At 37.2% G+C, this 15,831-nt stretch overlaps 1 protein-coding gene and 1 pseudogene across 2 annotated transcripts; both read left to right on the forward strand.

Annotated features, from left to right (window-relative positions):
- Nucleotides 1–15,831, forward strand: part of LOC118841651 — a 1,013,973-nt pseudogene that overhangs the window by 956,283 nt on the left and 41,859 nt on the right.
- On the forward strand, nucleotides 559–7,785 carry LOC118841659 (olfactory receptor 1N1-like). 2 transcript variants are annotated; one of them, XM_036749235.1, is made up of 2 exons: nucleotides 559–1,486; nucleotides 7,748–7,785. In XM_036749235.1, exons 1-2 carry the CDS (start codon nucleotides 559–561, stop codon nucleotides 7,783–7,785), a joined length of 966 nt encoding a protein of 321 aa, XP_036605130.1. The 2 variants fall into 2 exon arrangements, with proteins under 2 accessions (XP_036605130.1, XP_036605131.1); XM_036749236.1 differs by lacking the exon at nucleotides 7,748–7,785 and having other exon boundaries at nucleotides 559–1,497.

Here is a 15,831-nt window from a genome sequence, read left to right on the forward strand (position 1 = left end):
TATTTATGCTAAAGTATCTTCTTTTCTTCTGCCCCTTGAGGTAGAATTCTGTTGGATTTATGCAAAAATAGCACTGATCTACAGACTGCTTGAGAACAGTGTATTGGTTCATACACAGCTCAGTACCATTCTTTGCAGTGGAGTCTAGATATTTTATTTAAGGGATCAGAGGGTGATAGGAGTGGAGGAAGTCAGTTCGGTCTACTCTTTTCAGGAGTTAGCATGTAAAGAGAGCAGATATATGGAGCTATAGTCTGAGGGAGTGAAGAGAAGAATTGTTAAGGGTAAACGAGTTCTGAGAATATTTATTGGTAGTTGGGAAGTAGATAGGATTTGCTGAGAGACTGGGAGGAAGGGAGAGAGTAATGGTGAACCAAGTAAACTCCCAGGGGAGAGGTGAGGAGATGGAATAAAAGCCATGAAGGCACCAATGGATTTCCTATAGGACCTGGTTATCCTGATTTTTATTCTAGTTCTTTCTGCTCCACTCTGTAATATATATAAGGAATGTTCCTTTATTTTCTTAGGTCTTTTGTGATCCCTTAACATGTCAATGACATGGGACATGGAAATCGGACCAATGTCTCTGAGTTTTTTCTCCGGGGGCTCTCCCAGTGGCCAGAACAGCAACACCTCTTTTTTGGATTGTTTCTGTGCATGTACCTGGTCACCATGGCAGGGAATGTGCTCATCTTCCTTGCCATCATCTCTGAAGCTCGCCTCCACACCCCTATGTATTTCTTCTTGGCCACTCTCTCCTTTGCTGACATTGGTCTGTCCTCTAGTACAGTCTTGAAGATGCTACATAACCTGCATATGCAGCTTCACACCATCTCCTATACAGGGTGCCTGACACAGCTGTATTTCTTTCTTTGCTTTGGGGATATGGACAGCTTCCTGCTTGCTGTGATGGCATATGATCGCTACATGGCCATTTGCCACCCACTCCATTATAGCACAGCCATGAGCCCCCAGCTCTGTGTCTTTCTGGTGAGTGTGTGCTGGGTGATCACTAATCTCCATGCTCTGTTACACACTTTGCTCATGGCAAAACTCTCTTTCTGTGTGGTGGGGGAAATAACCCACTTTTTTTGTGACATCAGTCCCCTGCTGAAAGTTTCCTGCTCTCCCACCCGTCTAAACGAATTAATTGTATTTTTTGTTGGTGGTCCAGTTTTGGCAGTTCCCTTCCTATGCACTCTGGTCTCTTACATATACATTGTCTCTGCCATCCTCAGGATGCCATCCTTAGGGGGTGGCAGGAGAAAGGCCTTCTCCACTTGTGGCTCTCACCTCTCTGTTGTCTGTGTCTTTTACAGTACGGTTTTCAGCGTGTATTTAAGTCCTCCATCTACTTTCCCCACCAAAGACATTGTGGCCTCTGTGGTATACACAGTGGTAACTCCAATGCTCAATCCTTTCCTCTATAGCCTGAGAAACCAAGACATGAAAGTGGCCCTAAGGAGTCTCCTTAGAGGCAAGATATTTGCCTCTTAGACACATTAACCCTTTGGCTCTCTAAGCTGAGCCTCCCCTTAATCTTGTTCTTCCAACCTAGCTTTGATTTTTTTTTGGAAAGACATTAGCAAATGGCTAAAAAAAAAGCCTGCAGACAGGTCTGTGGTAGAGTGCCCCAAGACTCTATCCTTGGCACTATGCTATTCAACAAGTTAAACAGTGGCTTAAAATGCCATAAATTCCATATTGATCTAACTTTCAGATGGCATAACATGAGGAGGGATACTTCAGATGAAAGAACTGACATCCAAAAATGTCTCATCGAACTAGATAATGGTATTCTTCACTCGACCACAGACTTCACATACTGGAAAAGACATCCGAGAATCTCTAACCTAAATGATAACTGACCAAGAATCCTCTCTACAATATACCCAACTTCAACTTTACATGAAACCTAAATAGGCTTCTTTGAAAATTCTACCTGTTACTTCTTTGGGACCAAGAAAAACATGTGTAATCCTTCTCATATGACAGCTTTAAGTTCTTAAAGACCACTATATGTATGCTCCTCTCATCATTCTAAATCTTCTCTTCTTCAGGCCATTCACTCAACATGGTTCCTTCAACTGGCCCACATATGACATATTTTTCAGTTATCTCAAAAGAATGAACAGGTTAGATGGCAGCAGAATTACCGTATTTGGACTGGTCATTGTATTGATGATGGTTCTTACTACTTTCAAAGTTGTTTGTTCTTGAAGAGCTGTTATTTTATAAATTGTTCTTTGGTTCTGCTTATTTGATTCTTCATCAGTTTATCAAGCCCTCAAAATTGCTTGTTCTCACAATATTGATGTGTTAGTATCTACTTACTTAACTCTTTTCTCAGGGGAAAAAAAAATCTAGTAACTTACAGGAAAAACCATCAATTGAAAAATGACAATCAATTGTGGTATAAAAATATTATAGATTACTACTGTTGTATAAGAAATGAGGCAATAAACTACCAAACTGTGGCGACTCCAATGAAATGATGTTATTGGTTTTATAATACACGTATAAGACTTCTCATCCAACCCTTGTTATCTGAGAGACCATGTTGATTCCAGAGGACTGAAGCTGAAACATGCTATCCTTTACAGAGAGGTGATGGATTTAGGAGGTGTTTTTGTATACAGACATTGAGATTATTTGTTTCGCTTGACCATCTTTGGATGTTACAAGAAATTTGTTTTTTTTTTTTCCTTTTCTCCAATGGGATGGAGAGTAGAAGGGAGAGAAAATCTATTTCTACTAAATTTTTAATAAGTAACGGGGGGTAGGTTGGCTACAGATGTGAAATATTTCATCCCCTTTTAGTTAATGGCACTGTATTACTAGTTTTAATGAACTTTTGTTACAAGAGACCTCTCAAGAAGTGAAAGAAATCCTAATATTCATAATGTAAAAACAAAGCACATCAATAAAAATCTCAAAATAATAATTAAAAATCAACACCACAGGTACAGAAGAGGTGATGTGTAGCTAGACAATTTATGTGAAAGATATCAGGAAGAGTTAAGGGATTGTAAACTCAGTAAAATAAAATGAATTCATTCTTAGGCTTCATTATGGGAAGTAATATGTTCAGAATATTCTTTTCCTGACAGAACACACTGCAGGAAAAAAATGTTAAAAGTATATTTTTATGAGCTAAAAGTAGTCTGTTAATGATTGATATAACTAATTCCATTTTCTTCCATATTTGCTATTTTTGCTATGTATGACCCCTGCATAAATTGTAGGACCAATTTACAATAGCTGGTTTCCATCATTGTCCTCTTTCCTTCCTTAATAGGTATAAAAGACCTAATTGCTACAAAAGAAGGACTTGGGCAGTTCTCTCCTCTCTCCTCTCTCCTTCCCCCCACCCCCCACTTTTCCAGTCTTCTTGCATCTTACCCACTTACACATACTTTTTGATCTAGTAACACTGGCCTCTTTGCAGTCTCACAAACAAGACACTATCTCTTTCTGCTGTACATTTTCTCTGCCTGGAAGGCTCTCCTTTATCCTTGTCAATTGGCTTCCCTGGTTTCCTTTAAATCTCAACTAGAGCCCCATATTCCACAGCAGGGCAATCCAACCTTAGGTTTTTATTGAAACAATAGACAATATATTTTGATTTGCCATTTTAGTGAGAGCTCTGCTGTAGCTCAGCTTCCTTTACCAAAGCATTCATGTAAATTTCTATGCTTGTAGGCAGGCCGCATAAATCACACTCGCAGGCTGTATTTTGAACAGCCCTGTTCTACAGGAAGCTCTCCTCAACCCCTTTTAATTCTAGCAATGCTTATCATTTAATTCTAGCATTTATCATTTCATATTTATCCTATGTATAGCTTGTTTGACATATTTGTCTGCTCCCATTTAAATTGGGAGGTTCTTTAGGTCAGGGCCTTCCTTTTACCTCTTTTGGTATCCCCAGTGCTTACCTGGAATACAGTGGATACTTTGATTGTCTCTTTTTCATGCTGGCTTAATTGACAGTGGCTAGTCAATGACCTAAAGAAAATTTATGTAACAATTTTAGTGACCCAGATGGGGCTTTTTCAGATCCTCATCTCTGAGAACTTTCCAGTGTGCACTAGGTGAGTTGACTTATTTGAAGACTTCTAAAGAGGAGGAACTAGGAGGGTTACTAAAGTTGGAGTTCAGCACACTTGAGCCCTAAATTGAGATATCTACAGTTACAGTTTAATGTTTTGTGTATTTTTGTACCTTTTCTGTCTTTCTACTGTGCCTGAATGTTCCATTAGAAATGAACCATTAAACTCTAAGCAGAAATCAGACAGGCAGCCACCCTGACTGATATCACAGCACTGTGATTCTGGACTCAAATGCAATGGCTTGACTGAAGAATCTGTTGAAACAGGAGAGTCTCTTCTATTTTATGGTGAATATCTAGACTGCAATTAGGATTCCCCCCACCTAAACTCTGTGCCCCTTCATTTTATTTCCTGTAGGCAAATAAGAAAGAGAATAATCTTCCTGGTGGTTTGCCTGTCATTTGTGTCTAGTGAATTGTCTTGCCCTCCTTTTCATTTTAAATTCCTGATTTCTGGGAGTGAGAATGTCCTTCAGTATAAATCTGATGTAAGGCTCAAATAGGCAATGCTACACTATGAAATAATCATATAAATCTGACATAAGCCTCAAACATTGTTTGGAGAGTTCACTGGTCATTATGAGATTTGTCAGTCTGTTTTGGAACAAAGCCATCTCTAGTGTTCATTGGTAAATTGGAAAAAAAATTCCAGGAAGGGCTGTTTTGTCTAAGCCTGTACTTATTGAATTCTATCACTTTAAATGGTCATCCTATATCTATTCTAGTGAATGACCCTGGATACTACTTGGTGTCTTAGGTTACGAAACCTTGCAAATTCTAAAGAGTAAAATAGATTTAATTCCCTAAACAAATGAGTTTTTGTTTTATTTAGGCAGATAAAAATCAATGCATCTTTTTTTCTCAGGAAACAAGAAAAAAAAAACCACCTCCTTATCAGCTCCTTTCCAGATTTTTAACCTAGTGTCCCACCACTTGTCTCCTCTTTGGAGATACAAGCACCCCAGAGGCAATATCTGCTGTGAGATTCTGGCCAAGTCTGCTGCTATTTTGCAGAACACAAAGGGAACAAAAGATTTAAACTACCTTTTGCTAGTTTGTGTAATTACTGCTAACTACCCAGGTACTAGAAAAAGAAATGTTCAATTCATGTTAAATAGCCAGCCTTCTCAATAAACTTTCAGTAGAAGATAATGAAAAGATTATTTGGAGAAAGAAAAATTTTGAAACAGATAGGTAAAGAGTGAGAACTTTTCTGGCCAAAAAAAAAATTGCTTCTAAACTATATATTCCCATTTCTGTGCTCCTGATTCTGGCCAGATTGGGAATAGGAAAGGCAGGATGGGTGGGGGGTGGGGAAGGAGGGTAAGGGAAGGGTAGGGGAAGGGAGAGGTACAGAGACAGAGACAGAGAGACAGAGACAGACAGACAGACAGAGACAGAGCAACAAAGAGACAGAGAGAAGAACAAACCAGGAGAACATTGTACACAGTTGAAATATTGTATGATGTGAGAAACGTGGTTTTGGGGATCACTGGACTTCCTAGGCAGGGCCAAAGTCCTGAAGAAGAACCCTGTGATAATCCCTAGGGAAGGCTGTACAGACCACAGGACTCGAGAGGAAGACCAAGTGGTAGCCATCCCTTAATCTGTGGGGATCACAGGGCCTCCTAGGGGTCAGACCCTAAGGAAGACCCAAGTGATGGCCCCTTAGGATGGCAGTGAGATCACAAGGCTCCTGAGACAGGGCTGGAAGTCCCATGTGATGTCCCCTTAAGAAGGCCGTGCAGACCACAGGGTTCCCCAAGGGAATCCAGAGTGGTAGCCCTCTTAACACCGCAGTGGGGATCACAGGACACCCCAAGACAAGATCCAGGAGTAAGCCTGGCGAGCTTCCACTGCCTGTTGCTTCCCTTCACTTGACCTTAGGAAAACCCATGTGATTTGCCCACTCACACCCAAAGAACTCAGGACCAGAGTGGGCAGAGGGAGGCATTTTATTACACTCCCCGGGAGAGTGTGTGTAGTGCCCACGGGAACACTCACACTGATATAGCTGCAGGAGCAGGGGTAACCATTCCCTCCACTCCTGCTAGAGTCATGGTTAGTTTACAATCTTTGGTTTTTTACATAGTTTTCCTAGGTTATATAGTTTATATAAATAGGATAATAAGGATACAGAAGCAAAAGTGAAGTTAATTAGATTTTCCTTGTCTTAGTTTAGGATTAAACTATATTCTTTTACTTCCCCTATTTTCCCTCTTTAACATATGCAAATTATGCAAATCGGTAGGCCTGGATTCTTGACCAAGACCAGACCCTAGATAAGTTTGAACAGGTTCAAGTGGGTTTGGCCTCTCTAATTCCCCAGACTGCCTTCTCAAAAAGCATGCACATGCATACAAGCCTCTGACCTCTCACCTGACCGACCTTGAGGCCTGGTCTCTGCTAAAGCTGGGGTGGGGGAGGGCAGGGAAGCACACCTTTAGTTCTGTGGAAACAAAACTCCTCCTCCCATTTCTTACATATGATGATCAATTGTAAATGACTTAGCTATTCTCAGCAATACAGCAAGATAATTCTGAAGGATTCATGATGAAAAATGCTATCTGCCTCCAGAGAAAGAACTGATGAAGTCTGAATGCGGATCAAAGCATACTATTTTTCACTTTTTTGTCTGTGTTTTGTTTAATAACATAACTAATATGGAAATTTGTTTTGCCTGATTGCACATATATAACCTACAATGAATTGCTTAGTGCTTTAGGGAGTGGAGAGGAGAGAGAGGAGAGAGAGAATTTGGAACTCAAAATTTTAAAAAAATGAATGTTGAAGATTGTTTTTACATGCAATTGCAAAAAAAAATTCATCAATTAAAAACCATATCTAGCGCTTAAGAACCAACTAGTACAGCTATCAACTTTTCTCTCCAACTTGTAAAAAAAAAAAGAGCCTTGTTTAAATCAGGAAGCAAATAATTTGGGAAAAAGCAAAATTGAATTTGTGGAAAATGTTTTACTTTACCACTGCGTTCTTTTGTGCATTATTTAGTAGAACTTAATTGCCTAGGTGAATTAAAGTTACATAAAAAGATTTGTCGTAGACTAGTCGCAAGCCCTCAAGAAACCAAATTGAAAAATTTCCTTGACAAAAATGAAAAATTATGTACAAACATTGAAGTGTAGATTTTGATCAGGGAAAAGTAAAAGTTTTGTAATGAATTGGTAGTGAATAATAAAATTTGTGCTAGTTTGGTCTCATTTAGATAAGAAGACAAAAGGAAGATTTCTCTATCTGTAAAATTGTGAAATTTATTTGGAGAATTGCTTCTTTCTTCCTCCAAGTTAAAATTAGTTTTTAGATTTCTCATTACATTATCTCTAATCTTTATTTAGTTGATTTTAATTTTCTTATTGATGTAGAAAAATGGCATGCAAATTAAAAACTGAAAACTGAGCAATTTAAGATTTAAATATATGTTGGATTTTGATAAGTTAGGAAAAATTGTTATTCACAGCATGTTGATCTGTGCTCTGAATGGTAACTATTGGTATCACATTTGTAAATATAAGAACAATAAGATTACAATTACCCTGTGCTGGTTCATGAATGTAACTACTATAGAATGCCAAAATGGTAGACAAAAGAAGTGATTTTTCCCATAAAAAATAATTCAAAATGCATTCAGTTGGATTAAGGGATTATTAGTTGGGCAATAACTTTTACATCCCTATTTAAAATCTGAGATATTGTTGTATGTTAATATTATGCTTTTGCTTTTTTTCATTATGATTTAGGGAAACCATTTTATAAAGAAAAATGTTGTTAATTTGAAAAATTATACTAAGATTGTAATACACTAGAAGATTAGCTTCTCTTTTGATCTGAATGCTGAGAAATTATGAATTTGACTATCACTATTAGGGACTTTTGTTTTTATGGTTAAATAAACTATCTTAAGCATTTAATTGGGAATATTTTGCTTTAAAATTAATAATAATGATGACTACTTAGTGTTTGGGGAAAATACAAAAGATTTTGTAGATTCTCACAATCCGTGAAGTTCTTTGGGGACTTGTCAGGTCTTCTGGATCTTCAACCTTGGTAAAGTCATAAAATTTTATCAGCTCTGTGAGATAAGGATGTGCAAAAATATATGTGACTAATGAGAGCTTTGTAAATTCTAAGACCAGTAAAACTGGTTTACTGAGGAACTGAGATCCCTCCTCCAACCCAAATACTCTCAGTCAAAATGGAATATAGTTTACAAGTTTGCTGATAGTATAGGAATGATTTATATAATGAATTGTCTGACTACTAATTATGAAATCTATGAAAACTAAGCTGAATTAATTATACCTGGAATATTATGTATTGGAGTTACTGCTTTAAACCAATTCCATCATTAGGCCCCAGTTTAAAAATATTTTTTTCTTTTTTCTTTTGTCTTAAGGGTTATATATATACATAAAAAACTTTGACATATCCATGCTAACAGAAGTCAGTATCTTTCTAGGTTCTGAGCAAACCATCATAATTTGCTTTCTGTGTAAATCCCCAGAATGTGATTATTTACTTACTTTTTTTAATAATTGATTTTTTATATCAGGATATCTGAAAAAAATATACGAATGAACACTTTTGGAAAGGCCTTGTATGATCTTAGCAAGTACTGAAGATACATATTGTGTTAATTACTGCTTATTTTGGGGCAGCCAGGTGGTGCAGTGAGTAGAGCACTGGCTTTGGAGTCAGGGGGATCTGAGTTCAAATTCAGCCTCAGACACTTGACACGCTTACTAGCTGTGTGACCTTGGGCAAGTCACTTAACCCCAATTGCCTTGCTTTCCCCCTTCCAAAAAAATTATTGCTTATTTTTAAATAGAAGTTATTACAACTAAATAACTGTACACTGTTTTAAACTGTAAATAGTGGAACTTGCTATGTGAGGTGGAACCTCTCGGGACCATAATTCGATTCATTCTGAATTTTATATTCAGGTATTAGTATTGTTAAGCCAGCAACCCACCATTCAAAGGACAATGCCAAATGCCACTGAATTAGATTGAGTTTGGGAAATTGTGACTCTCTAATAATTGCTAGAAAGTTTTGTTCAAGCTGTTCTAAATTAATTCCTCTTTCTCAGATTTATTGTGGTACAATAAACTGTCAACATAGCTCCATCCTACTGTGTGAGGTAAATAAATGAAATGTGAAGACTTCACAGGGGAGGATGTGTATAATATTCATATCTATTCATATCTATACTAAGAAATGTTTAAAAATCAAGAAATAAGGAAGGGGAAGATTCTGAGACCATGAGAGTCTGATGGCTCAGCCTCTGGGAAAGTTTACCCTGAAACTTTTTGTTCTTTCTTCTGGTTCTGGTTTAAAGATTTGCTCAGTAAGAAAAGGGTCATAATGACCTGTTTTTCTCTACTGTAAAGAATGGAGAGGGTCTCCCCCTCCCCTTATCCTATTCTCCTTCTTTAGATTTATAGATGTCACCTCAGTTGTAATCATTAACTAATGGAATGGGAATTGGAGTTTCTGTGCCTCAATTTCCTGGTTCTTTGTCTAGCTTTTGCGCTCAGATTGTAAGCCCACCTCCCAGTCAATGGTGAGAAGGGTCAGAGGTGGGCAGGAATTCTCTTGTGTTAGGTATAATTATGGGTGCCTTGCTCCTTGTAAAGCGCCTCCCTTGCTGGATTCATTCTAGCAGGGATGCCCAATTCTCAGGAATTGAATAAAATTTATTTCTGTTCCCACCCTGAGATGGCTCCTTATTAACTTTTAATTGGTGAGGACCTTTCATCCCACACACTACCTTTACCATCTTCTTACAAATTACACCTCTCCACATACTCTATAGTCCATATATAAGGGCCCACTTTCTGGTTTTCATACATACCATTCCATCTCCAATCTCCATATCTTTTTTCCTGGCTGTCCCCATACCTAGAATGTTCTTCCTGCTCACCTCCATTCATGCTCTTTTCATTGCCCTCCCTCATCTGCCCACTTAGTTTATTCAAACTACAGTCAGCCTTGAAGGTCTTGAATGAATCTCATCTCCAAGATGCTTCCTCTTCCTTGACTCTTATGAATCTCTCCCTCCTCTGAGTAGCTAGATCTGAGTCTCTGTTCCATTTGCCCTTAAATAGAGAAATGCACACTATTCTTAGGTGTTTGCTTGTATTCCAGTGCTTGTGCAGTATTTTTTTCTTTAAACACCTGTGGGGTACTTTGCTTTCATCCATATCTTACTCCAGTTTATTATATTTGGTTCATTATTTTCATTTACTGAGATAGTTTTGGATCCTGACTCTACCATTCAAAAGAAGGAGCCATCTTTTAGTTTGTATCCACTATACACTTGATGAGCATGCCATCTGTATTTTCAATCAATTCATTAATAAAAATAGAATATGGAAGCAAAAAAAGTCAAGAGACTCAAGTGGAAACTTTAAAAAATCTAGGAATGAAGAGGGCCTAACAATACCACATCTCAAACTATACTAGAAAGTAGTAATTCTTAAAACAATTTGATATGGTTTTAAAAAATAGAGATTAATCAATGGAACAGATTAGGTATATAATATGCAGTAGTAAATGAATATATTACCCTGGTATATATTTGATAAACACAGAGATCACAGATACTGGGATTAGAACTCACTATCTAATTTTTTAAAAATGCTAAGAAATTGGACAGCAGTATGAAAGAAATTAGATTTAGACCAACACCTTATATCATACTCAGGTAAGATTTAAATATATGTGACCTTGTAATGATAATCAAGATGGGACTTTTTTCTTTTTTCTCTTTCAGAATGCTAAAGCAATCAAGAGCTCTTAATGAGTCTTACTTTTGTTTGAATTGGCAGGTAAAGTGGGATCTTTTGTTTTTTGTTTTGGAGTGTTTCTCAGCACTAAGATAACCAAGTACCTTTGATGAGTTTTGTCTTTCAAATGTAATGGCAAGCAAAGTGGAGTCTTTTGTTTTTGAGTGCTTCTCAGCACTGAGGGAATGGGTGTCTTTGAGTCTTGTCTTTGTTTGAATCAAGAGTCATTGATTGGAAACAATGTATATGATGTGGTGCTAGTGATTAAAGATCTTTCCCACAACCCTTGCTGCTAAGTAGGCTCTGAGCCCTCAGGGTCTTGAACAGAGAATATGAGCTCTGAGGTTGGTGTTTTGCTTTGGGGGCACACTCATTGGAAGAGTGTTGGTGTAGAGAGTCTGGGTAGCTGTCAAGGAGCCTCCCCCACTTTGAAAGCCCAGATGTTGGTGCTTCTCTCTCTGGTAACTGTGTATGTGTTGCTATGGACAGATAGAAGCCTGTCTACTGATTTGTGTTATTTTGCTCTGTTTATATAGTTTCTGTTTATATTTGCTCTGAAGTTCAGGGTGCTGACTTTTTCCCCTGAACTTAGTGAATGATATATGTATGTTTAATTAAAGTGAGATTGTTAACCCCTTAAAGTTGCTTTCCTTAGAAAAGCAGATCAAAGAATCTGTGCTAGCAGCTCTCCTGTGTGCTGGTGCTGTTGGTCTTACACAACAACAGTAGCTGCAAACAGCATTGTTGTTACAGAGCTAGATATAAAAGGTCACATTGTAAACAAATTAGGTAAGCATGGAAAAAAAATTACCTCTCATATCTATGAATTAAGAAAAATTTATGACCAAAGAAAAGAATAGAGAGGATCGAATCAAATGTATAATTTTAATTACATAAAATTTAAAGATTTTTATTTTCTTCAAACAATACCAGTGTAGTAAAAATTAGAAGAGAAACAATTACCTGGGAAAAAATCTTTGTGGCAAGTTTCTCTAATAAACACCTCATTTCCAAGACATATAAGGAACAACTTCTAATATATATGATTAAGAATCATTCTCCAATTTATAAATAATCAAAAGATACAAACAAGCAGTTTTCAAGGGAAGAATTCAAGTTACATATAGCAATATGAAAAGATTACTCAAAATCACTAATGTGAGAATGCGAATTAGGGTGACTGCGAAGTTTACCCTCACACCTGTCATATTGGCAAAGTTGGAAGAAAAAGAAAATGCAAATATTTAAAGGGCTGCATGAAAACAGGAAGTAATGGAGCTCTGAATGGATAGAGCTATCAGGGAAAGCAATTTGGAATTATGCTTCAAAAAGTACTAAGTTGTGCATAGTAATTGTGCATGCTCAAACACACACACACACACACACACACACACACACAAGTTGAGTACAGAACTATATTTTATTCAAAAGAGAAATAATAGGGAAATAGAAGAAGGAAGAAGGGGGAATTACAAGAAAGGTAGAGTAAGGGAGTTATTATTCCTAAACAAAGGAAACTCACAGGATGTACCAAATATTTTTAGGTATTTTTGAGGTGGCAAAGAACAGGAATCTGAGGGAGCGCCAATAAATTGAGGAAAGGATGAACAAATTATGGTATATAAATGTGATGGAATATTATTGTGTTGTAAGAAATTATGAAGAGGATGGTTTCAGAGAAACTTCAGAAGACTTATATAAACTGATGGATAGTGAACAGAACCAAGAGAACAATTTATACAATGATAACATATATAAATATAATAAAACAGCATAATACATATAATATAATAATATAATAAATAATATAATAAAAACAAACAACTTTGAAAGGATTAAGAACTCTGATCAGTGTATAACCAACCATGATTTCAGAGGGCTAATAATAAAAAATGCTAACTATCTCCTGATATAAAAGTGAATAACTCAGAGCACAGAATGAGAAGTAGATATTTTTGGATGTGGCCAATAAGGAAATTTATTTTGCTTAACCATATGTGTTTGTAACAAAGTTTTTAACTTCCTCTCATTCTCAATGGGATGAATTGGGTGGGAGAGAGAGAAAGCAGATTTTTGCTGATTGAGAAAAAAATATTTTTTAAAACGAAGTGTGGGATGAAGGGACTTTAACTTCCAAACTGAGGCATTTGTATTTTGTCCTAGAGGAAATAGAGTCTCTGAAGATTTTTGAGGAAAGTGGCATCTTCATACCTGTTTTTTTAAAAAACAATTACAGATTATAATATACAAACTGTAATATGGAGATAAAGATACTTCCTCTTACTACTGAAAACCAATGACTTTTATAATTTACAGGGATCATAGAGCTTATTTTGTCTAACCTCTTGTACAAATAGCTGATTCATCCTCTCTACAACACCTTCTACAAGTGATCATCTAGTTCTAGCCTCTACAATTTTCAAAGATAGATAACTCATTACTTCATGAAGTACTCATTTAATTTTCAAATGAAAGTCAGTGTGTCAACATTAAGTCATAATTCATGCTGATTATTATTTATGGCCAGAATGCTTCATCTCTACTGAGGTACGGAGAGTTTCTGATCCACTTTGGTGGAAGAAGTTCTTTTAGGGATAAAATCAAAGGTTGTTTTAAATTTGGTAATATGGATCATTACCTTCTCTATCCATTTCTGGATATAGTGCCCATAATCTCAGACACCAATGATGTCAGGAGACATATATCCTTTCCCTCTCCTCAAATTATGGTGAGCACCGAGACTAGTGCGATTGGGTGCTAAAATGAGACAACTAACTGCACCTCTAATAAAGAGTCATGGGGATTAGCTCCCAGGGATTTATGAAACTGGTAAATATTCTTGCCATAACTAATTAGCACATTCTTTTGTTCCAGGTAGTGGTGAACCACTTACTTTGAGTTCTGCCTAGAACTCTTTCTATCTCCTTTGCTTTAGGGAAGAAAGGTTTTAAAGTTCTTAGGTCATATTCTCATGATGAATTTCCCCTTATCCAAAGGAGATAAATGGTGGCAGAAGAGATGGAGTCTTTGGTGAAAGTATCTGAGATCAACAAAGAATAGTCAGGTAAGGGATAGGAAGTAGGAATAGAAAAGTCCATAGATAGATTGACAGAGAGGTGAACATATTTCTGACATTTAGAATTTCTAGACAATGGAATAGTATGCCTTGGGAAAATAGTTATTGTAAGATGCAAGTCTGACCATGGCATTCCCCAGTTCCAAACCTCAGTGGCTCCTTTTTGCCTCTGTGATTAAATATAAAATCCTTAGCCTGGTATTTAAGGCTCACTCTTACATGATTCTACCTACCTTGGATAAAGACAGAGATCATGTTTATAAAATCTGCTGATGACATGAAACTATCAGAGAATCAGGATCTGAAAAGAACCTGACAGGCTAGAATATTAGGTCGAATCTGATAAGTTTCAATTGGTATAACATAGAGTTTTACATTTTGGTTGAGAAAATCAGTTTCACAAAGACAAGATAGAGGTGGCAGGATTAGATAGTACCTGGTCTGATAAGAAATCTACGGGTTTACTGAACTGCCAGCTCAATAATGAGTCATCGGTATGATGTTGCAGTCAAAAAAGGGAATTGAATATAGGGTTGCATTAACAGAGGCTTGACTGTTGGGAATAAGGTGACATACTTTGCTCTGAATAGTGTTCTTAGTTCTGAGTGCAAAAATTTAGGATGGACATTAATAAGTTGAAGAACAATCAAAGAAGGGTAACCAGAATGGTAAAGGGCCAGGAATCTGGTCTCTATGAGAACTGGAAAGGGAGAGAAGGGAATAATCATTTATTAAGTGCCTCTTACCTGCCAGGCACTGTGTTAAGCACTTCTATAAATACTATTTCATTTGATCTTCACAACAACCCTGTGAGGTAGGTGCTCCTTCTATCTCCATTTTACAGTTAAGGAAATTGATGGAGGCAAAGAGGTTAAATGATTTGTCCAGGGTCATATAGCTAGTTAGCGTGTGAGGGTGGCTTTGAACTCAGATCTTCCCTCCCAGAGTTCTAACCATTGGACCACTTAGCTGCCTCAAGAAACTAGGTCTAACTGAAGAAACTAGAAATTTTAACCTGAAGAAGAAGATACTTTGGATGGGGGGAGAGGGGAGAGATTAAGGTAGATGTGATAGCTGTTTTTAAGGATTGCCATGCAGAAGAAGCATTAGACTCCCTGTTTGGTCCCAAGAGCAAAACCAGGAACAATGAATAGGAGATGCTAAGAAACAAATATAGTATTGATGTCAGAAAAACTTCCTACCTGTTAGAGCTATCTATAAGTGGAATGGGCTTCCTCATGAGCAGCCAGGCTCCCTCTCATCGGAGATATTCCGACAGAGATTAGATGACCCCTAGTCACATATGCTTAGCGAGGATTCCTTTTGGAATATAGGTTGGTCTAGATAATCACTGAGGTCTCTTATTATTCTAAAATTTTGTTATTCTGTGATACATTTATAACTGTTTCACATTACTCCCCCTTATGTATTTTACCTTTCAGCCAAATAATTATAGGCTGTTCTCCAAAATCAACATGCCAACTCCTTCCTCCACAACTTCTCAGAGGCCATCTTCATTCTTGCAGTGCATTCTCTCTGTATCTCTGCCTTTTGAGAGTTCTTATCTTCCTTCAAAACTTGGGTCAGGAATTACCTACTCTCAGAAGCCTTCCTGGATCACCCCAGTTTTCAGTGTTCCACATTCTTACAAGACTTCACCTGATTTCTCCTTTGCACCTCTCATTCCCTATTTTGTATGATACTTCTAGATATACAAGTCATATCCTCCCTTAGAAGGGAAGATCCTTGAGAACAGGGCCTATGACAGAGAAAGAGAGAGAGAGAAAGAGAGAGAGAGAGAGAGAGAGAGAGAGAGAGAGAGATTGATTGATTGATTTGGGACT

Source organism: Trichosurus vulpecula, chromosome 3, assembly GCF_011100635.1.
Source record: "Trichosurus vulpecula isolate mTriVul1 chromosome 3, mTriVul1.pri, whole genome shotgun sequence".
NCBI lineage: Eukaryota > Metazoa > Chordata > Mammalia > Diprotodontia > Phalangeridae > Trichosurus > Trichosurus vulpecula.

Bases quoted from the DNA above. Each gene is read 5' to 3' on its own strand.
- LOC118841659 (XM_036749235.1), top strand. From the start codon at position 559: ATGGGACATGGAAATCGGACCAATGTCTCTGAGTTTTTTCTCCGGGGG. The intron at 1,487-7,747 runs TTGCCTCTTAGA...TAATTCAAAATG, and splicing joins TCTCCTTAGAGGCAAGATAT to CATTCAGTTGGATTAAGGGA.